The following is a 22,257-nucleotide window of genomic DNA, read 5'->3' on the forward strand; positions in this document are numbered from 1 at the left end:
ACCTAACACAATGAGGAGTGAATCAGGATATTTTTCTTCAGCCCACATAATCTGGTTAGCTAGAGTTTATAATGCATTGTTTACACAAGCTTGTGGCGAAATGTACACAGCAATTAGTAGAAACGAGGAAAACTCTCATGGAGAATAAAATGGTTTGCAATTGATAATTAATGTCTCTAAGTCCATGTCACAGAATTTCTTTAGTGTAGTTACATTTTTGCACCATCCGTTGTTGATATAAAAGTAGAGACCCCTTCCCTTCTTTTTACCGAATGTTTCTGCAATTCTGTCTGCCCTCTGTATCTGAAACCCTGGGGTATGCCTCTATCATCAATCGACTCATTAAGGCAGATTTCAGTGAAGCAGAGGGCTGCTGAGTTGTAAAAATCAGAGTTGCATCTGTTTAAAAGAAGTATTTCATCCATCTTATTAGCGAGTGAACATAGATTAGTTAGAAAGAGTGAAGGAAGAGGGTTTTTTGTTCCACTTCTCCTTAGTCTATTCAAAATCCCTGCTCTCTTACCTCTTCTTTGTCTAAGTCATTTTCTCCTTTTGTTTACATTACTCCATTGTTCAGAGGAAGTTGCTTCTTCCTGTATTAGAATCTCTTCAGCGATTGTAAAAAAAAAAAAAGGGGGGTGAAGTCACAAAAAGCTACCCATTAAAAAAACATTCCTTGATGCTTAACAGATGTTCTCAAGTATGAAATCTGAAGTGAATCAGAGAATAATAAAAAAATAACAAAACTATCAGAGAGCATTTCACCAAAACCATTTTCTGCCACTATTTAGGCTTCTAGGATTTTAAGAATATTTCCATATTCCAATCCCCATATTTTTTCTGTTACACAGCAATTGCAATGTTGTTTTTTTAGTTTGGCTAATTCATATTTTTGAAAATTCCCAATTTTGGATTAGAGAGTAGGCAGGAAAAGCTCATTTTACTAGAAATCAAGATGGAAATGAATGGTTTAGAAACATTACCTAAAATTGGATACCTTCGTGAAGAAAGTGGAGGGGGAATTCTATAAAGAAGTCCCATCTTTATAACTACGAGGGCAATTCGGAAATAAACCTCCATTTGGTTATCAATGACAGACACTCACAGATACAGAACTTCTATTATACACATTAGAAAACTACAACATTACATTACTTTTTGACATAATCACCATTCAAATTGAGGCACTTGTCATAACGTCTTACAAGGTTTGAAATTCCTTCTGCAAAAAAATCTCCTGCCTGGGAATGAAGCCACCCTGTAACAGCATCCTGTAGCAGCATCCTGAAGCACATTGTCATCGTAGGTGCAACTCAAGCCACTGTTTCATTTAAAAAACTGGTTCATTTTCAATTGATCTAGTGGACAAGTCAACTGCAACACAACCTTCCCCTTCCACTCTTCACTGCCTACTGAACTACTCCGCAAGGCGCCATAGGATGGGGCGTTACTATCCCCGCCTATTTCTCGCACATGCTCAAACGGAGGTTTATTTCTGAATTGCCCTCATATATTATTATAGTTTGGTGTCTATATATCATTATAGCAATGCCACAGCTAAGGAGGGGGAACAGCAGTTTGGATCATCCAGATTATTACTGAGTACAACTCTTGATCTAACTAGATGCCTCTCTTTTTCCTTCCACCCAGCACTGATGATGTTACCTGGTTTAGTAATGAAATGTCTGCAAGAAAACCAAGCTCAGAGAATGCCAAGGACCCCACAGACTAGCTAGTTGCGAGGCGAAATTAGGTGGGAAGCCAATTTCGTTCCCTTTAGTGAATGGCAGTAAAGCGCCAGTTGGGCAGCCAGCCATAAATGCATGTAAAACACACACATGCACTCTTTAGAGACGCCTTACTGATCAAGTGTTTACACATTATTTTGGGTCTCCTCCTGCCTCAGTTTCCTCACCCCAGTCTCTCCTCTTTCTCCGCACACGCACAGAAAATTCCTTTCTATAAAAGAAATCTCTTTCAGCTGTTTTCCAGCGCAAAGAAGTGTGATGGGACCTGCTTTTCTTGAATTGTCAGTGCCTTGGTTGTTTCTGTTCTCAGGCAGATTTCCCTCATGGAAGCAAGTCCCAAGGTAATCAGGTCTGGGTTAGATTAAATCCAGGCGTTAAGGGTCTGGGCAAAGAGAGACTAAAGGCGGAGCTGGCCCAGAGGTCTTATTCAGCACCACCAATAGAGCAGAGACACTGTAAGTGCCAGAAGACCCTCCTCTCTGCTCCCACCACCCTCACCTCGCTCGCGTTCCCTCCGCAGCTCCCGAGCAAACAGAGCTGCTGGATTGAATCCCGGGTTGAACCTCACAAGCAAGTTGGGAGCCCCGATTCCAGTAGTCAGACCAGTCTACACCAGCGGAGCACAAGCTTTTCCACCCAATTCCTGCATTTGAGACAAGGGGAAAAGAGAACCTGGGAAAGATTCAAATGCACACCATCCCTAGACGTAAAAAAAGTGGGATTTGAACCGTGGAAAACAGTCTGAAGACCACCGGAATGCTAGGCAGGCGGGAGGGAAGCAAGGGGAAGGTTACAGAACTGTTGTTGGTTTAATTTTATGACATATCCAAAAAACAGGCGTTTTTACCCATCGTTTAGTCATGCATGTGACTTTTCATGTGACTTTTTCAATATTTCCAGATTCTCCATGTATGTTATTGTTGCTTGTATTTTATTTTTAGGGGGCTTTTTTATAGATGTGTATTTATATAAATGCAGTCACCACCTCAAGTAACATTTTTGGTTACCTACATAAATTTTGAAAACAATCTGGGTGGGACACCTCAGATCGGTCTGTATCTGATTCTAAGCTTAGAAACCAGTGAAATTTCCTGTCAAATAAGCAAAGAGAAATATTTGTCTATCATCTATTTATCATCTACATAGGAGTAAGTTCTCTAGACACTCTAAGTATTACTAGAGCTTTAGAATAAACAGAACCATTAAATATTCTCAATAACTCAGAAAATGCAAAGCACCAGGCTGATATCTGATCATTTCTAGAAACCAATATGAAAATGAAAATTAAAGTCTCCCTCAAACGGGATATACCACTAAGAAGGAGGCTAATAAATACCTACTAAGAATGCATTTATGCAATGATTAAGTGAACTCTGACCTCTGAAAAGGTGTTGCAATTAGCCACAACATGCAGCACTTTCAAATGCTCAGTTTTTGTGGAATCCCACTGGTCCCTTCCTGCAAGCTCAGAACTCAAATTTCCTAGTGCATGCATACACATGCATACTGTCCTCAATCCAGTTAAGCCAATGCACTTTAAACACTAAAACATGAAAAACAAAGTATTTCATATTCACAGGGTTGCAGATACTGATGAAAATATTAAATAAAAATGCTTCAAGGGAACTTCCCCCTAACATCAACAGGACTTTCTCTTCCCAGGAAAGTTTGTTTTATTTATCTTTTTAGAAGTTTTTCCTATAAAGAAATGGTGCATCTTTCTCTCTGAAAACTGCCATGGATTTTCACTAACATTAAAGCTGAGCAAAGCAAGAAAAAAGAGGAAGAAGACAAAGAGAAGAAGAATAAATATGTCTGTTGAACAACTGAAGGGGTTTTTTTGGGGGTGGTTGTTTTTAAAATAAAGGTAAACTTGTTATCTTTAGAATAATGAACAAGAGGCTGGAAGGAAACTCTGCAGGCACATTTAGCAGTGACCCATCACTGAATTAATTTCTGCTTGAACTTTCAGTGAACCTGAGATTAAATGGAGGTAAGCAGCTAAACAGTGTGTCCTTCCCTACCTTTTCAACAACCCTTTTCAGACTGAGTAAATATTGATTGCTTTCAATCTGATTGCCTACAGGAAAACATATTAGTGTAGCCTCTGAAACCAAACTTTAAGGGTGAACATCAAAAATGGGCTTCAGGGTTTTAAGAAAAGATCTACCTTGCCCAAAAGAATGTCGAGCCTAACTAATCTCAACTGGGTGAGCAAAGGCAATTTTTTAAACAAATATTTTATATTTATTGGTATTCAATGGGAAGGTGAGGGTGGATGTGTCCTAAATTCTAACATCAATAAAGAACAGAGGTGTTAATCAATTCATGGGTATTGATCAATTAATGGTTGGGAATAATCCATCAATTAACTGAATTCAATTGTGTGGATTTATGAAAGGAGCTACTTAGTCTAAAGGAAACTATTATCTTTACTGTCCAGTGGATCAGTTTTCTGACTCTCCACAGTCATATTGATTGAAATAGTCAACTAAATGTCATTCCTATATCCATTTTCTTGGGAGTAACATCTACTTTGTGTGTGCAGGTGTATGTGTGAAACAGAGTGAAATAGATATACCAACCATTTGAATTGGTTGATGAACGTTTTGATCAATAATCTCTAGAACAAACTTTGAGGAAATCTGTGCCACTTCTTTGTGAAGGCAATATCTTTCCCCTGCAGTTAATTGGCTTCCAGTCAGTTCCATTGTAAGCGATTTGTTTCAGAGATATCACTTATTTCCTGGAAAATTATGCTTCAGAGATTACTCAGGCATAAATGCCTTCAGGTGGACCTGGGAATGAGTTATTTATTCTTGAAAGAAGGCTCCATACATAAAGTGGTATTTGCTCCAGTAAGTATTCCTGGCTAACAATGATTTTTATTAATACCTTAGGAGCTTTCTGATACTTGATTTCCTCTAGGCCAGCATTTTCCATCCCAACACCACCGGGGTAGCGACTGGGGTGATGGGAGATACAGTTCAACACATTTGGAAGGCCAGATTGGGGAAGGCTTTGATTAAAGACAGTGGCCCAGACTCTGAAACCTTCTCTGGACCCCTTCTTCCCACCCTCACCGAGGCAGGACACAGGACGCCTGTGGAGCTGCTGAAAGGAGTTTTAGAACAGCTGGTGCCAAGCTCTTGTTCTTTTCCTTTTCTCCAGTTAAATCGAGAAGGGACTGGAAAAGTCAGGTGGGTGCAGAATTTTGCTAGCTCTAGCTCTTAAAAGGTTTAACTTACCTTCCCCATTGGGATATAGATGCCACTTGAACGTCTTTGGCAAAATGCCATTTGTTTAGCTTTGAGGCCTCACCCCAAACAACAAAAGGGGAAAGTATAAGGCAGGCAAAGGTAAAAGGAACGCCGGGTTTCTGCCCGCTTTGAAATCGTCCGAAGTGACGGAAAGTTTTGGGAGACTGTGCTCAGCTCTCCCGAGGCTTCGCCTTGCCCTGGCAGTAGGGCCGGAGCGACTGCAGGTCAAGGCTTATCTACACTGACGTGGGAGGAAGAAAGACGTTGACAGGCGCGCTCCCCCAGAATCTTCGCGCTTCCAACCTCGCCTGCTTTATGGCTGGGACAGGACCCCTAAAAGCCTCTTAAAGAAGCTGCAGAGGACAGTGTTTTTTAAAATGGAAATCATAACAGTAACACTTTTCAAACCGAAACCGGAAGCTGCGAGATGAAAACAATGTTTTACGTTCTTTCCCATGACGATCACATATTTACACTACTAGTGATACCGTAGGAATTGCAATGAAGGGAAGGCAGTCGATCGAGTGAATTTACTCTACGGGTTTTTAATAAAATGTGTGCTTTTGCCAGGGTTTTTCAGCATGTAACTGAGATCTTCCATTCCCACACCCCCAAATCAGTTTTTCAAATTGCGGGAAATTTGGTCGGGATTACAGGACCCCCTGGGGTGGCACTCCAGGAAAAGGAAATCTTCACCCTGCTGATTCTCACCTGCTCCCAGCTCACCTTCCAAAGTTTGTGCCTGGAAAATCTTATGACCATTTTTCACACTTCCGACCTTTGCACTGGGGAATCCAGATTCACTTAACAACAGGGTCACTAACTTACCAACTGCAGTGATTCACTTAACAACTGAGGCAGAAAAGGTCGTAAAAATGGGGCAAAACTCACTTAACAAATGTCTCACAACCACAACTGAGCCCAAAATTTCTGTTAAGTCAAGGACTACCCGTACTACATTCCTGTCAGAGGCACCTACCAAGGCGCTTCCAGGTTGAAAGGATTAGTTGGTGATTTGCCCAAGAGCGGAGCCCATTCCATCACACAGCTTGCACTCTCAGGTTTGGAGCTGTCGACTTCTCAGTGGTGGTCTGAATCAAAGTCCTAACCGCATGAGCCACTGCAGCCTCTTCACTGAGGGCTTGGGATGCAAGGCAAGACCACCTGAAGACAGCTTCAGCTTTTAATTAGGACTTCATTTACACAGAAGTCAATATGCAGTTTGGGGTGAAAAGGTTAGTACTTGACCCAGGAAGCTCCCACCACAGTATTTCCAAAAGAGCTGGGTTTTGGTTCATTGCCCTTCTTTTTCCTAGTAAATCAGCAAGTTCTCTCTAGGGTCTTCAGCTGATCTTCTTGGATTTAATCTTGGGGACCTTGAACCTAAAGGTTGTAAGAATTTGGCTTGCACCAATTGTGGGAGAGAACACAAGGACTACTGATAAGTTGAACTAGAGAGCTTGGGAATCTTAACTTCAGCCACAGGCTTCCTTTTCAAATAAAGAACCAAAGCAAATAAGAGACTGCTATATGAGTACATTTATTACAGAGATTTCTAGGACCCATAAAATCCTGCTTTGAATTCCATCCTCTTTTTTCCCCCCAACAGAATCTCAGAACCTTGAATGATTGTACAGAAAATATTAGAAGCACTTGATCACAAGAGACAGCTGATAAAACTCAGTTTTAACTTACACCAAAACTTTGTACACCATGCAAAGTTCCATACATAAATCACAGGAAATATAAATTTGTTTGGGCCAATTACCACATTCAGAAGTTAAGCTGAGAAATCTAAGGAAGGATAAATGAGAAATTGGGAGCAGGCTCAAGCCAGAGATTTTGGGAAAGGAAATGGTGGGGGTGGGCAGACCTTAATAAGCAATTTTCTTTTTTAAAAATCTAGTGCCCTTTCAAGGTTCTTATCTAACTCATTTGAAGGAAGAATACTGGTCTATGATATTTTTTGAGGTATCTGAGTTGAACATGTCTTTGATCATGCCAACTTCACTTTTCTCTATAAAATTGAATCGAGTTTTGAGAATGTAGCCACCCTGTTTCAAATTCATAATCAATCTAAATATTTCTAGAAAATCTGTAAAAGACAAATCTCTTGGACAAAAGAGTCCGGTGAGGAGAAGGGCGGGGTACAAATTAAATTATTATTATTATTATTATTATTTACAACCAGCAACTCATACACAGTCAAATTAAAGCCTCAACTTTTTAGAAGTCATGTAAATGATTTCAATAGTGCACCTATTTTTGGAACTGTGAACCTCTTCATCTCTGCCATGGAGGAAACCCTACAGAAATGTTATTTGGCAACTTGATTCTGGTCTATCAACTTTATCACTATGATAATCACTTTTTGACTATTCCCACAAATAGTTTACTGCAGAGAAGGGAAACTCATAAATAAATCATTGTACTTAGCACTGAGAAAAATGCCTGATGTTGAATTAAGGACACTTTCAGTCTGTTAATAGGACTGTGGTCCTGAACCATTGGTTCCTAATCCAGCCAAAATTAACTTTAGCTAAATCTCAAGGATATCAATCTGGTTTATGCCACGAAGTCCCTCTCTATTATTTCTCCCTCCCCTAGGTAACTCAGTAGTCCTGAATTATGCCCATCAATTTGGAAGAAGGTCCCAGGAAAACCAGTGAGATTTGCTTCCAGCAAGTTTCAGTATGAGGTGTCAGTTGTGTGAAGACTGGCAGTCAGAAAACAATCAATCTGGAACCCAACTTGTTGAGAAAGGGGTGGTGTGTGGGATCCCACTTCAGTCTTTAGAAAAGTAAGGTTGGGACACCATCAACTACTCTAGGGGTGTGCATGGGGGGGCAGGGAGTGAAGAATGAGTAGCACCTGTGGATCTTAATTTGAGATAGTCTGAAGTAGAAGAAGTGGGAGAGGGGATACATGAGGATGAGCTGGACTTTTTGAAGTCCTCTATCTTCACTTCCAGTTGGTGTGACCTGAGAGATGGGCAGCAAGCCTTCTTTCTCCCTCTTCTTCTGTTTCATCCTGCAGTTCAGGAACCACATCTTGACCTGGGTTTCACTGAGTTGCACAGAGGCCACAATCTCTACCCTGCAAGCTCTGGTAATATATTTATTGAAGTGGAATTCTTTCTCCAGCTCCATCAACTGCTTGGTGGTGAAGTTGGTACGAGCTGTGTTGGGCTGGCCCACATAACCAGCTTTCCCTGAAAAAGGCAACAACAGGGGCAAGTCACACAATCACAGCCTGCTGCATTAAGCATGGATTCAAGGTCTTGATTGATAGGTGATATTTATTGAAACACAGCCTCAAGACAAACTTCACAGGCACTCCTTGGCTGCAAAAGGTGATTTCTGGGCCAACTCTATCCATGTTTATTCCAAAGGAAGACCTATTTGAATTAGTAGGGACTAACTGCAACATGCTTGGCTTCTGGATATCACCCTGCCAACCTTACCTGATAAGACCAACTTAGATAGGTCAGACAAACCAGGTTGATTCACAGCCAGTGGGGAGCACATGCCTTTAAAACTGAGCATTTAACATGATGGTACACTTTAGGATAACCTGTTGCATTCAGGGACCGAAACACCCCTTTCCGCCTGATATCTAGGACAGCCAGGTTGGTCTGCAGAAAACTTTTCAATGTCCAGAATGGCTTAACCACTGGACAAATGCGAACTAACCTGTTTTAGGAGGGTTTCTCTTCACTTTCATCCAGTCGAAAGTCTGGGCTGGTGGAGACCCCTCCAAAGAAGGGGAAGTGAAGCTTTCTGGGTGGGCGGAGTGGAGAGGAGACAAGGGCTGGCTGAGCTGGCTGAAATTAGTGAGGGTTAAGTTCTGCTCCTCTCCAAAAGAGAGATGGATGTATTGAGCGGACCTGCTTGTGCCCCCATCATAACTCTGGGGGTGCTGGACCATGGAGGAAGAGACATTTCCCCAGTACAGAGTAGGAGCGCACGGGGAGTAGCCCTCACTGATTTCCGCCTCTTGACTGAGCAGGTAATGGTTATAGTTTCCCGCACTGAAGTACGACTGGAAGGTGGTTGTAATCCCATGGGGGGAGTGGTGGCGGTGATGGTGGTAGGCACGGGAGGAGCAAGCAACTCACCGTTGAGAATAGGCGGATAATTGAGGAAGGAATTCATCAGAGGCGTGTCCATCTATCACCGATTGACCGGCTCTTCGAAGTCCTGGGTGACTGTATCAACTTTCTCACTTCCTTCACCGGGGGGGGGGGGGAGAAGAAAAATGATATGAATGTACAGTGAGGCGGTGACCAGGTGAGGGCAACAGCCAATGGCGGCTGCCAAAGTTGCCCTGTTCCTTCCTGGTGATGGATCACCCTGGCTGTGGCATTTAAATTCTGAGCGCCCCTTCGTCAAGGTGACGCGCAGACACCGCCGCAGCCAACCTGCCTGCCTGCCTCCTACTCTCGTCTCAGCCAGCGTGTTGGGCTTGGAGATCTGGGTAGGCGAGCCAGTGTACGCCCAAGCTCTTAACCTTGAGCAGCCGCCGCGGGAACAACAGCAGTGGCAACAGAAGGCACCGAGCAGCCGCCGGAGCGGGCTACTCCAGCGTGGGTTGAAGGACCCAGAGCCTGGCTCTGCAGGTATGCAAAAGCGCTCGCCATCAGATCGGCCGCAGCTTCTCCGGCACCGTCTCCCGGGCTAGAAAAGCCTAAAAGACCCGACTGGTTTGCAGGAAGAAAGCGATCATCCGGGCAAGGGGGCAGCCGGGGTCCCTCCCCCCCCCAGCTCGGGACAGCCCGAGCCTGGGGCAAACCGGCAAGAGTTAAGTCCTTAGTCCAACCTCCCGCGGCTATTTGCATGGAAATAATTGTTGCCGCCGGGGACGCGGAAGGGCGGTGGCTGTGGGAGGGAGGCGACTGGGTTGAAGTCAAGGCTCTGGGCTGACGTAGAGGGGCTTCTGCTGGTGGTTGACACCGTTTGGTGCGTAAAGGAAGCGCTTACAAAGGTTGCCATTGGCAGCGGTCTTCCATTCTCCACAGCTCAGCGGCTGAAGAGGCAGAGCGCCTGTGCAAGCACTCGGCCTCCTCCCTCCCCTGCCTGCCTCCTCCTCCTCCTTTCCCCTCCCTATTGGATACACACCCGGTTTGAAAACACCAGACAGAGCAGGATGTTCTCTGAAATACCGTCTCGGGATTAAAAGGCAGGAGAGTGAGGAAAAGGACTGCGGGGCGACAACGGTTCGGGAGTCATTCTTTCTAATCTACTGTACATCTTTCGCTGTGGCAGAGGACAAGGGAACACAAAAGGTCCGCGCTCAGTGAGGGCCCTCTCTCTGCTTTTTGTTTCCCATCCACCCACACAAGTTCCTTCTTGGAAAGGTGCCATTAAAGACACCGTTTTTCACTGAGTTTAGAACTGGGCCGAAGGATCAATTGTTTACTAAGTACTTTGAAGGGACTTTTTTTAAAGACAGAAGTTTTCACAGAGACTTAATATTCACAGAAAGGGAGAAATTTAAGTGTCACCAGGGGTAAAACAAAACAAACATGAAAAAAGCCTGAGAAGTTTTGCTTCAAAGAGGCAGAAAGCATCAATGCTTGCCTGTGCCTGTTTTCTAACTTCTGGTATTCTTGTCAAGAAGTTAGAATTAACTCACATTTATTAGCAAGTTAGCTGTAGGAGATGACCAGGCTGAGCCCGAGGGAGGCTCAAACCATCATCAGTCTCCAGCCCCTAGTCCCTTGTGCCTACAAGAGATCTAAGTCCAGCCCACCTTGAATTCTGTTGACTTATCTACTGCCAATTTACTTTGACCCTTAGTTCAGATTCTTGTACAATAAACCTATATTCTTTTGAACTGCCTGGACTCCTGATTTCCTGAGCTTGACATTAGCATTACCGGATTCACAAATTCTAAATAATTAGTATTACTTCACTCACACTGCCAGATACCATTCTAGTCTTTATCTAATTAGATTGCCATTTTCTTTCTTAAAAAGCTATATCTCTAGGTTAGCTCTTCTAACTTAAAGTCCCCATTTTGATAAGAATGAAAGTTAGGACCCAGAAGAAGTTGATCAAAATGTAAGCCTGCACTGAAATCTAGCTAGACATTTTTGTAGACAGCTAAGTTCTGGTGTGCAGCTACCACCCAATTAAAAAACCCTCCCCTTTTATTGGAAGTTTGTAGTCTATGCTCAGGTCCTCAGGTCACTTTCATTAAGGAACAGAAGAATAAAGAAAATATCACTTTTGACGACTATATATTTGATCTTTTTCTTTTTGTACACGTTTTTTTATTATTATTATTAGTGTCTGGTGGTTGTTAGTTTCTCTTTTTTTGCTTTTCTTTTTTCTTTTAACTTTGGAAATAAAATTAAAAATTTGTAAAAAAAAAAAAAAAAAAAGATCACCTGGTGCAGGGAGTATGCCAAGCACAGACTGCAGATTGCAAGCTAGGCCTTCCCTTTTCATTATTTGCAATAGCTTAATAACCACAATTTGGAAGCACATTCAGTGGATAATATAGCTACTAACCAGATTAGTGAAGTTAGCAGTGTTGTTTACATTACAGCTTAAACAAAAGAACATAGGTATACACAGATTTCATGTTCCCTGCTACAAAAACATGGTCATTGCTGGTCGCCTTTGAAAATAAAAATTACCCTTCTTCCTTACACCAACCAACCAACCGTAAGAAGAAATGGTTGGAACAGTTTTTTTCTTGACCCGATTTCTGGTATCCATCTGTTCTCTATACACTCGCTCGCTCCCTCGCTCTCGCTCTCTTCCTCTCTGACTGCTTCTTCCTTCACCCCCCTCCCTTCTACTTTTCCACCATTGTTCCAAGGAACTTTTCCCCTTTGTCAGGCTGCCTCTGCCCGAGAGTTTTGTGTTCTGAAGCCAACACAACCGCCGCCACCGCCACCACCACCCCACCCTCAGCTTGCCAGGGAGCAGAAGGGGGCGAGAGAGAGAAAAAGGGGGGTCCTCTCTTGCTGAAATGCAGCTACCAAAGTTTCCAACTCGATTCTCCAACACGCGACCGAGTTCCCTCCAAGCTTTCACCTCTCGGGCCTTTTCTAAGACCTGATCCTCCCCCTCCCCTCGACTTCGCCCCCGCAGACGCCTTTGTTGCTGGGCTGTTCTCGGTATTCCGATCGGAGCAAAGCCGTTTATTGCGTTTGTCGGATGGTTAGACACTCCAAGAGTTTGCCCGAAAACCGTTACATTCCGGAATCATTGTTAGGATTTCTTGCTCGCTCGCTCGCTCTCTTTTGTGTGTGAGAACTATACGTCTCAGCATAGTTATGGTCTCAAGGGGAATTCTGCTTAGGGTCTGGAGTCAATTGATTTGTGTCGAAGGCTTCTTTGTTAGTGGAACGAGAGGCTCCCCAAACTAATAAACCTGCTGGCTTGCCTATAAAATAAAACGTCGATAAACTAAAACGAAAACGTGCTTATTCGTAGGAAATCTGCTCAGAAAGAGCGATTTTCGTGCTAGGCGAAGATGGAAGAAAAAAAAGTAAAAGAAAGATTATTCCCTGCCACACCTGAAGCTTGGCCAAACAGCTGTTTTAACAGAGCAATAAAAAACGAATTATGACTAGCCACCTCCAAACTTAATGGTTTTAGATGGGGATCCCCTACCCCAGGAAATACATAAAAGGATTTTTATTTGTGCATGTGTTCCTGCAATTGATCTCTTTGATGACATTCTCATTGACAGAAAACATTTGATTTATGAGTTTAGGAAGAATTGCACCCAGCCCTTCCAGCTGTTACCCACACAGTTCTATCCCACCCCACTTAGGTGGGTTGCAAAATAGGGAAGCAATCTGTCACCAAAATAAATACACCAGGAGCAGAAGGACTAGCAAATGCGTGCCTGTAAAGCCTGAAGCATTTTTTCCCTCTGTAAATTCTTACAAAGAGAAAGGGAGAGAGATATTGGTACATACACACCCAGAAAACAAACCACATCTATCACAGGCTGCTAGTTTGTAGAACAAAAGAACACATACCAACCTTTAACTTGGGCTAAGGGCACATGGACACACACACACCACCTTCAATTAACAGCACTTTTAGATGGGCCTCATTTTTTGGTGTGTTTTGGTGGGATGGCTAAAATGTTTTCTGAAATGTACACTTGTTAACCTAGTTCAGAACGAGCTTTGGTGAGAATGCCTTTTTCTCCACCTTCAGCATGAGCTTTTGTTCTTCAAGCCTAATTTTTAACCTATAATTTATATGACTTGCACAATTAATAACTAGCTTTTACCAAATGGCTTGTTTGATTTCCTCTCTTTTAGACTTCTTTTCTTGGGACCTTTGGACTATTGGGAAAACCATCAGAAATGTATCTTTGTTGGAGGAAACTCACCTTAGCTACTTCTTATAAGGAAAATCTCTACAAGATGTTTTAGAGATGGCATTTCCCACCCACAAGGTTAGCCAAAATGGGCCCAAATCTCTCACCCATATGTTGGAAATGCAAATTAGCAATAGGGACCTATTACCATATGTGGTGGGAATGTCCTAAAGCCTGTGATTATTGGAATAGGATAAGAAAATGGTTGGAAGAAATATTAATGTTGGAGATAGAGCTAAAACCTGAACTTTTTTTATTGGGCATAACCATAGAGAAATATGACAAGGGGATAATCTATTTGATGTTGCACATCTTGACTGCCGCTAGACTGGCGTTTGCACAAAAATGGAAGAACAAAGAAACTCCCACAGAGGAAGAGTTACTATATAAAATACTATCTTGCGCTGAAATGGGCAGGCTTACGATGGAACTGAAGGATAAGAGTGGATCAGAATACTTTGAAATCTGGGACAAATTTTACTATTGGTGGGAATCGAGGAGGACTGTTGGGGTTACAGATTAGTGTTAAGATAGAAATGTATATAATCTTAGGCTAGCAAATAGAGAACTGAATTAAGTATTGTATAAATAACACATATGTATTTATAGAGATAAAGAACTAAATGTAAGAAGAGAAATAATTTGATAGAAATGTTTATACTGGAATGTTATGTCATGTCCAATGTTTTCTTTTTTAACTGTATTATAAATAAAAAACTTGGAAAAAAAGAAAAAAAAAATGTATCTTTGTTGGTTCCCTGCACCAACATTCCCTTCCAAGATATGGTTCCCAAAAAATAAACACAGTGACTACTACATATACATTTTGATCTGTTTGCATAAATGTAGCATCCCACTAGGAGCATTTGCTTTTTCCTTTTGCAAAATGTTCTTTCATATATACATATGTGTGAGACAAACACAATATTTTTAATAGCACCAAAGCAGTGTTTCCATATTTTTAATTCTAATATGTGATAAGTATTAAATGGGGAAAGTTTGTTTTTAATAAGCAGCAAAGATTTTCTAAGTTGTTGGGAAGGATTGTAACACTGCATTTTGGGGGATGGGGAGGAAAGGAAGGTAAACAATTTCAGTAGCTTCTTCCAATAAATGTCTTCCTCACGAAAAAGGACAGAGGTTTGTGACCAAATTGTTTGGCATGGTTTCAGACCAAAAGAGGGAAAGGGGTAACTCCTTGTGCTATTCATGAAGAGAAAAATAAAAAGGTGCTTGTAGTAAACAATTTATTCTACCAAAAATACTTATGACAACGCATCCTAATGTAATACAAAAATAAAAAAGTGAAGATACAAATTCGATATGATCACTTTCTTACAGGCCATATATGTTGCTTTCATAGAAGGACCTAAAATGTGTATAACTGAACATAACTTAGTTCTCCAATGCAAAGTAGTTCTCCAACACAACAGATGGGGCAACCGAAAATGCTGAGAAACGGAAAAAAATCAAACAAAGGTGGAGGGGAAAATAAAAAATAAGGAGAGAGAAGGAAAAGAAGGTATAACCCTTGGCACATGAAGGTCTGTGCTTTCTCAATAATTCAGGTGCTGCAAGTCAATTGTGGTGAGCGTATCTGTGAAAAAGTCTAAGTTGTCAGTTGAAATATCTACAGGACTGCCAAGGGATGGTGGCAAACTGGGGGAGACGTCAGAAAGCTGTAGGCAGGAATCTGCGGAGAAAACGCTGAAGTCCTGCAAAGAAGAGGCTTCCAGGGCCTCCGGACTGCCATTGTTCACGGCAGCTGCACAGTTCTGGCCCATTGTTGAGGGGCAATTGGGAACAGTGGGTGACTGGCGCTGAAAATGTTTGAGATTTTTCTCATTGCTGGTTAAAGTCAAAACTGGAAAAGTTTGGGAGTCTCCATTGTGGAGGCTTGGAGGAGCCTGTGGCTGATCCAGGGCATTCTGTTGAAAAGGGTGCCTTTCCCTGTCCAAAAGAGCCCCTGAGACTTCGTTGAGGGCTTGCTCAAAAAGAGATTTCTCCTCTTCGGCTTTCTCGGGGTCCCCTAAACCTTTGCATTTCCCTTCGCTATTCTGATTCTCCTTGCACTGGGTCTGCCTCTTGTGCTTCATCCGCCTGTTTTGAAACCAGACTTTGATTTGCCTCTCCGTCAGATCTAGGAGAGCAGCGATCTCCACCCTCCTTGGTCTACACAGGTACTTGTTGAAATGAAATTCCTTCTCCAGTTCCAAAAGCTGTGTGTTGGTATAAGCAGTCCTTAGCCTCCTGGAGCTCCCATTAGCATTTTCAGAGATCTCCAGAGATTCTGTTGACGAACAACCACAGTTAGAAGAGACGCATGCCATGGAAATATTGCCCCTAGTTGGACCTTTTGAGGACACACGACCCTGTTGAGAACAGAGTGGTACTGGTTGTGGGAAATCTCTGCCGCTTGCTCTCCTCTCCAAAGCATAAAAACACCCCAACTACAACAAAATGGCCGCCCCGCGAATACAGCAAAGCCATTGTGTTGCCCCCTTGCGCGCCCGCTCTCCAGGGCCCCGTTTTCCCTCAGCTCGAGGAACTGCTTCGTCTCCATTTCCCCTAGCCGATCAAACTTTGGTATTAGTCATACCACAAATTATAATTAATGCATCAGCTGCTTAGTTGAGCAAGCGTAATCTATCACTCTTCATTACTGTCAAGGACCCCAACTCTAGGACAGCGAGACAAGAGGAGGCCACCTCCAACTGAAATAAATCACCACACCCTAAACAAGTTAGGGGGAAAGAAACTTTGCTTGGGGTGGGGGTGAAGGAGGGTTGGTGTCTGATGCTTTTGCCTGTGGATCCCACCGCCAGCTTCCTTCCTCAGGGTTCAGTGCCTGAGTTAGGAAGGCAACGCCCCAACAGGGAGGCGAAGGCAGTGGGGAGGGTGGGGGAGAACAAACAAATCGGGGGAAAGCCTTGGGAAGCGTAATGGTGCAGCAAAGTCTTTCAACTGACCTTTGTGGCTCAGGCAAGCTGGTCCAGGGACGGAGGCCGAGGCAAGCGGCGGCAGGGCGGTTTTCTTGGACGCCTTTTTCTCTTTCATCCAGGGGTACTCCGGAGGCTGGAGGGCGCCGGCTGGCACTGGGCTGCCGCTGTTGCCATTGGGGCTGTGCTTGGGGCGGCTACCCGGTTTCAGGCTGGGGATGGTCTGCTCAGAAGGAGGAGGAGGAATCAGTGTCGAGTATGAAAGCGTCGAATTCTTGATTGATGAACTTTGAAATGTATCAGCGACAGGGGGAAAAGATGTCAGGCACTCAGCGAGCGATGGCTGACTATTGATAAAGCCAATCTCTCGCTCAATTTCGAAATTCATGGCCTTCAAATCGCACCCTTGGAGAAAAAGTTCCCTCTTATTTAGCGCTTGGGGGAGGGGGAGCAAGGCCCAGGAAGGGGAAGGGCGGGGATCGTGAGAGACAGAGAGGGGGTGAGACAGGAAGAAAGGATAAAAAATATAGACGATCGCGCGTGGGATTTTTTTTTTCTAATTCACTGATTGCAGCCGTATGGGGACCGTGCTATTAAACCATTGAATTCATGGAGACAAGGTTGAAATTGGACCGAATTGGCTGTCACATGATTGCCTCTGCCCAATGACAATTTGGGCTTTAATCAAAAGAAGCCACTGTCTGATTGATCCAAAAAAAGTCGAGAAAGAAAGCCTCATTGGGGCCAAAGAGGCATTATTTATACTTTTTTTGGGAGGAGGCTTTATCTCCGCTGCTCGTCCGCTCCCCTTTTGCCTCCTAATCTGAAATGTTATCTGAGGTGAGTGACTGCTTGTGTCTGTGTCTGTGTCTCTTGCTGTCGCCGCTTGGTCGTTCGTTCATACCGCTGCTGCTGCTCCTGCAGCCGCCGCGGCTCTGTTCGCCCTGTAGGGCTTCTGCCCCGCTTGTCCCCCTCCCGTTTTATTGTTTGGCACTGTCAGGCAAGCGCTTCGCACCTCACAAATCATTTAAGCACCTCCAATCTGACGCCTTGAGTCATTAACAAAGTAATCCATTAATCTTCAAAGTTTTGGCATTGCCGGCTCGGCGTCTCAACCGCAACAGAAAGTTGCACTTGGCCCACCACCAATCCTAAGGAAAGAAATAATTACTTCCTAAAATTAAAACGAGCACCAGAACGAGGTGCGAGTTCCCACCCCTCCTCAAGACCTGGCATCTTTCGGCATTTCTCCGGCGGGATGGTGGTCCACTTTTCTGAACGGTATAGTACAGAGAACAATTGTCAGCCGATCTTGGCATATATACATTGTGTGGAAGGAATTTATTCAGGAGCTTCGTTTCCATGGACAGAAGTCAGACCAGCGAGGTCATGGATGTGTCTTGAGTTGGCTGGACAGAAGTAGATGGTAAAATCAGATGTATATCCAAACGGCACTCAAACCGTAGACATAGGTTTCACAAAAAAGTGGTGGATCACAAGAACAATCCAGAATATTAACATAAACCACACTGGAACCAGCTGTCTCGTTGTTTTCCCCCTTAACTTCAATAAAAATGGGTGAGTCTTGATGCCAAGGAAATACGTCAAAATTCAATAACAGAGTTTTAAAAATTATTAACCATGTAAACCCACCAAAGAGCTGGAAAGACCGTAAAACTGACCGCCTGACAAAATAAGATTGTTTGAAGACACCGTCTTTTGGTTTGCTTTTCTTTCAATTTGCTCATTCAACAATGTTGCAGGTTTGGACAGAACAGTTCTTCAGTCGCCTCAAGGTAAAACGGAAAACAAAAGGAGGGGGGAGAACAATGGAAGGAACAGGAGGATTCAGTAAAAAGGGGAAGAAAATGGTATTTCCTTTCTTCCAAAGCAAAGGTGCTATGTAGGAAGGGAAGGGAAGAAAATGTTGTGAGGCATTCCTATATATTTCAAGGATGCCCGAATATATTCCATGCTACTTTGAGTACTTTTGAGATTCTGAGTTAATCCTGGAAATTGTTCACAAGCGGTTCAAATGATAAACTGGTTGCTCCATCTTCTCATGAAGCACATCTGAGCAAAACAAAAAGGAACAACAGACTCTTTTCGTTTTGAGCGAATCAATCCCCACAATATGGAAGGAGAGCTGGTGAGTGGGAGGGGTGGGATATTGTAATAATCTTAACATAAAATTCAAATTGGAAATTGTTATTTAAGAAGAGGGAGAAAGAGGGAGCCTTAGAAATATACATGTTGGAGGGGGGGCTGATTTAATTTTCTTGCTTTACTTCAAACAAAGCTCTGCTGAAGTGTAGGCGCTATCAATCTTCTCTGCCAAAATGCTTTGACAGCTTCTGGCCCTTAAGAACACATGTCGAGCTTCTTGCTCTTTCCGAGGTGAAATGTGGCAGAGAAAAAAAGAAGAAAGGTTGGGGGGGGGGGGAGAGAGAGAAACTCCAGTAAATAAGCAAAAGGGATGCTGCTGCTTATTTTCCCAAATGGATCCCACCTTACCCCACCCCCTCAATGAAGGATAGAAATTTCAGCTCTTTAACTTGCCTCAGAGACAGCTACAGGCCTAAGGATTTTATTTCATTTCTTATTTATGAATATTGATAACAGGAAAAGTGTTGCTGGTGTGTGTGCATGCTTCATGTTACATGTAAAAGAACCCCACAAGGAGGTAAGGTGAGCAAGGGAGGTGGCTGGGTCAATTGGCTTTGTGAGTTAAATTGGTGTGGGAAGGATTTGGGAAGGGTTTTTTTGTTTTTTCTGTGGGAAGAATTGTGGGTTTTTGTTGTTCTTTTGGTGGGCAACCTAATAGAAAAACCACTTGGAACAAAGAGCTTTTCTCCTTAGTTTTTTTTTAAAGTAGCTTTTTTCCTTATTTCTGTGTTTTCTATCAGAACACACGTTTTCTGTAAGAAGGCATGTAGATAAAATATATGCAGCATGAAGGGAAGGGATAAATGCCTTTGAAATCAGATGGGAAAAAGGAAAAAAAAAACACTTCCTTTCTCTTATATACCTTCTTAAGGGTCGTTTTTTCTGTCCTAGTTCCAACCAGGGGTTACTCTCTCTTCTTCTCTTGCTGTCACTCCTTGAATGCCTTAATTTCATATAATACATTCTTTCTTTGATTAAATTTGAAGAGAAAAATAACACTCAAAATCCTTTTTCTATATCTTTTTCTAAAAGCTACATTCTGGAGCTTCGAACTGATTCCTCTGTCTCATAACTCTCTTTTAAATAGTTTTTTCAATAGATGTAGTGATTCCTCTTCAGTCTGGAGTCAAAGCTGTAAGTATACGTGGAAAATGGTTAAGGGAAGATAAAATGCTGTAAGTATGGAATGCAAAATTAGAATGCACTGGCCACTGGAAGCTTTTCAGATATGGAGGGGAGGAAAGGTATGTTGAGAAGAAAAAGACCAGAGAGATTCCTGGGTGAAAAAATGAAGAGGATTGATAATATTTTAGAAAGGGAAACCAATATGATGGCAAATTTATTGAGATTAAACAGACTAGCTACATCATAAAGTGGCATACCCTATCTTATCCATATTAAGGCAGACTTGCATGTACATATTGAGGTCTTCGTAAACAAATTCGAGACAGAGGATAAACCCCATGTCTTTACATGTTTTCTCTGGAAATAAAGGGGGGAGGGTTCAGTCTATGGATTCGCCATGTTTGTTAGCACAGATGTATTTGACGGACAGAAATTACCTTGTAGGGCTGCATCAAACACTGTTTTAGAAAATGTGTGTACGCCTGTGTTTATGCGTGGGTGGTCATATACATATATAGATGATTTTTTTTTTCTATTTCCCCTTCTGTCTCTGATCTAGAAAGACTGGGATGTGAAAGGAAATTAGATAACAAGATGTGCGGAATATCAATTCTACAATTGCCATAGCCAGAGAGGAGAAGCAGTCTAGTTCGTGGGAGAGACTGTAAGGAACAGCTTTTTCATAGCTGCCCAGGTCGACTCGCGAACAGATTTATTGTTGCTTAATCCGTTTCTTCATTACTGGGATGATAAATTGTATCTGCCTGTAAACAAATGTGCTTTAAATCCGTGCCGTAGCAAATATGAGCCCATGCGCTCGTTTTAAGTCGGCGGACTCTTACTCAATTGCGTCTCTTTAGAAAAACAACACAACTTGCCCATCAGTTTCTCGATTGTCCATTTTGTTCCCAGGGGGAAAGTGTGGGGGTAGAAAGCCTCCGATCGTTTCAAAGGGCTCCCCTCGCGCAGAGGCGAGAAGGAACTGCGGGCTTCCTAAGAAGCAGCTCCCAACAGAAGAGAACAGCCTGCAGCCGGGCAGCCTACGGCCTCCAGAGAAAAGTTACAGCACCTGAGCTTCGTTCGAGGAAGAGGCTCCTCCAGAAACAGCCTTTGTTTCTCAACCAGCTCGCCCGTCTTGGACCCGAATCCACCACTCTGCAGAGGAGAACAGCCGTGGCGAAGCCAAGAAACCGAGACCACATAGGACAAAAAACATCTGCAGAGAGAGATGCCAACAATCAGCCACAGTCACAAACCGGAATCTTTTCCAGCTTGGAGCAGTTTAGCGCTCTTCGTGTGCGACTTATCTTTGGGGAGGTCGCTAGGAAAGCGCTGACTCAGGAAAATATTCACAGAATCTGTCTGCGTCTAGAATCAAACGCGAGCGACAGGAACGCTTGTTCGACTAGCCTTGAAGGTGCTTGAAGAGGCTTTGTTAGGTTTTAAGGGAGCAGACGATCGCGCGTACCTTCTGGAAATAGTTACTTAAGTTTTGGCAGCTATAAAAGTCTAGTCAGAAGAAGGGGGGGATTAAAAAGGTTGGCTACTGGGAATTTGTGTATTTAAAACTCAAGGGGTCAACTGTTCCCCACGTTCTCTTTCTTCTTTTTTATTTGGGGGTGGGGGATGGCAATCAAATGATCTTATCTGAAATCTCTATTATTCAGAATAATTTTTTATTTATTTTTAAGAAAGAGCAGCAAGGAATGTATCATTTTCAAAACAAATCTATGATTCTTTGTTGTCAAACTCGGGTTTACCGGTTTTCTACTTATATTAGTCTACAGACATCAATTTCCTTTCCTACCCTGACGGTTGTTTTGCAGATTTTATTGCATTTTTCTTTTCTTTTTTTAAATAAAAGAATTCTGGTTCCATTTTCAAATGATATTCTCTTTGTATGCCATTGAACATATAGCCAGGTCAAGAGCTTCTGAATACTCAAGGTACAGAAGTTTATTTTTATATCTTTATAAATATGAACAAATGGGAATAAATAAACACTTAGATTATTCAAAGTTTGCAAAAAATATAAATCTGAAAGTTCAACAGCATACACAAGTTAAAGATTTACACATATTAATCATTTTGTTCAGGGAGCCCCTGTTTAAGCACCTTTTTTATTATCTAAAAGAAGTGCAGTTAAAATAAAAAATGTTTCCCAAGTGGGACTGATTCTGTAGGAAAAAAATTCACATTTAAGAACTTCCTGTAGAATATTTGTTCATAATACCCTGTTTTGATAAAAGTGTGGACGTTTAAGCCTGTGTATACTCTCAAAGAAAGATCACAAGGCAAGAGTTGAAGGAAATAAATATCCACTATTGGAGCAATTAAAGCAACAAATATTGCTAGGTCCTCTCAGCGGCTTTTGATACTGTGGACCATGGTATCATGCTGCGGCGTCTCGGTGAGTTAGGAGTGGGAGGCACTGTTATGCAGTGGTTCTCCTCCTTCCTCACCGACCTTACGCAGTCTGTATTGGCAGGGGGACAGAGGTCGACTCCTAGGCCCCTAACTTGTGGGGTGCCTCAGGGGTCGGTCCTCTCTCCCCTATTGTTCAATATTTATGTGAAGCCGCTGGGAGAGATCATTCGGGGCTTTGGGGTGGAGTTCCATCAGTACGCTGATGATACTCAGCTGTACATCTCCACCCCAGGTCACCCC

The 22,257-nt window shown here is 42.8% G+C and overlaps 1 protein-coding gene and 1 pseudogene across 1 annotated transcript; both read right to left on the reverse strand.

Moving 5' to 3' along the window:
• Positions 1-7,742: 7,742 nt before the first annotated feature.
• On the reverse strand, positions 7,743-9,219 carry LOC107296364 (annotated as a pseudogene).
• Positions 9,220-14,916: 5,697 nt separating this feature from the next.
• On the reverse strand, positions 14,917-16,687 carry LOC107296368 (homeobox protein Hox-A2-like). Its single transcript, XM_015825712.1, has 2 exons — positions 16,330-16,687; positions 14,917-15,650 (listed from the first exon to the last, which is right to left on the reverse strand). The coding sequence occupies exons 1-2, from the start codon at positions 16,685-16,687 to the stop codon at positions 14,917-14,919; spliced, it is 1,092 nt and encodes a 363-aa protein (XP_015681198.1).
• Between the last annotated feature and the right edge of the window lie 5,570 nt (positions 16,688-22,257).

The sequence above is a fragment of the Protobothrops mucrosquamatus genome, unplaced genomic scaffold (assembly GCF_001527695.2).
Source record: "Protobothrops mucrosquamatus isolate PMUCROS unplaced genomic scaffold, P.Mucros_1.0 scaffold2766, whole genome shotgun sequence".
In the NCBI taxonomy this organism is placed as follows: domain Eukaryota; kingdom Metazoa; phylum Chordata; class Lepidosauria; order Squamata; family Viperidae; genus Protobothrops; species Protobothrops mucrosquamatus.

What these genes read in the sequence shown, in the direction of transcription:
- LOC107296368 (XM_015825712.1), bottom strand. Translation starts at nt 16,687, where the DNA reads ATGAATTTCGAAATTGAGCGAGAGATTGGCTTTATCAATAGTCAGCCA. An exon ending in AGCTTGCCTGAGCCACAAAG is followed by an intron (nt 15,651 to 16,329) that starts GTCAGTTGAAAG and finishes GTTCGTCAACAG; the next exon opens with AATCTCTGGAGATCTCTGAA.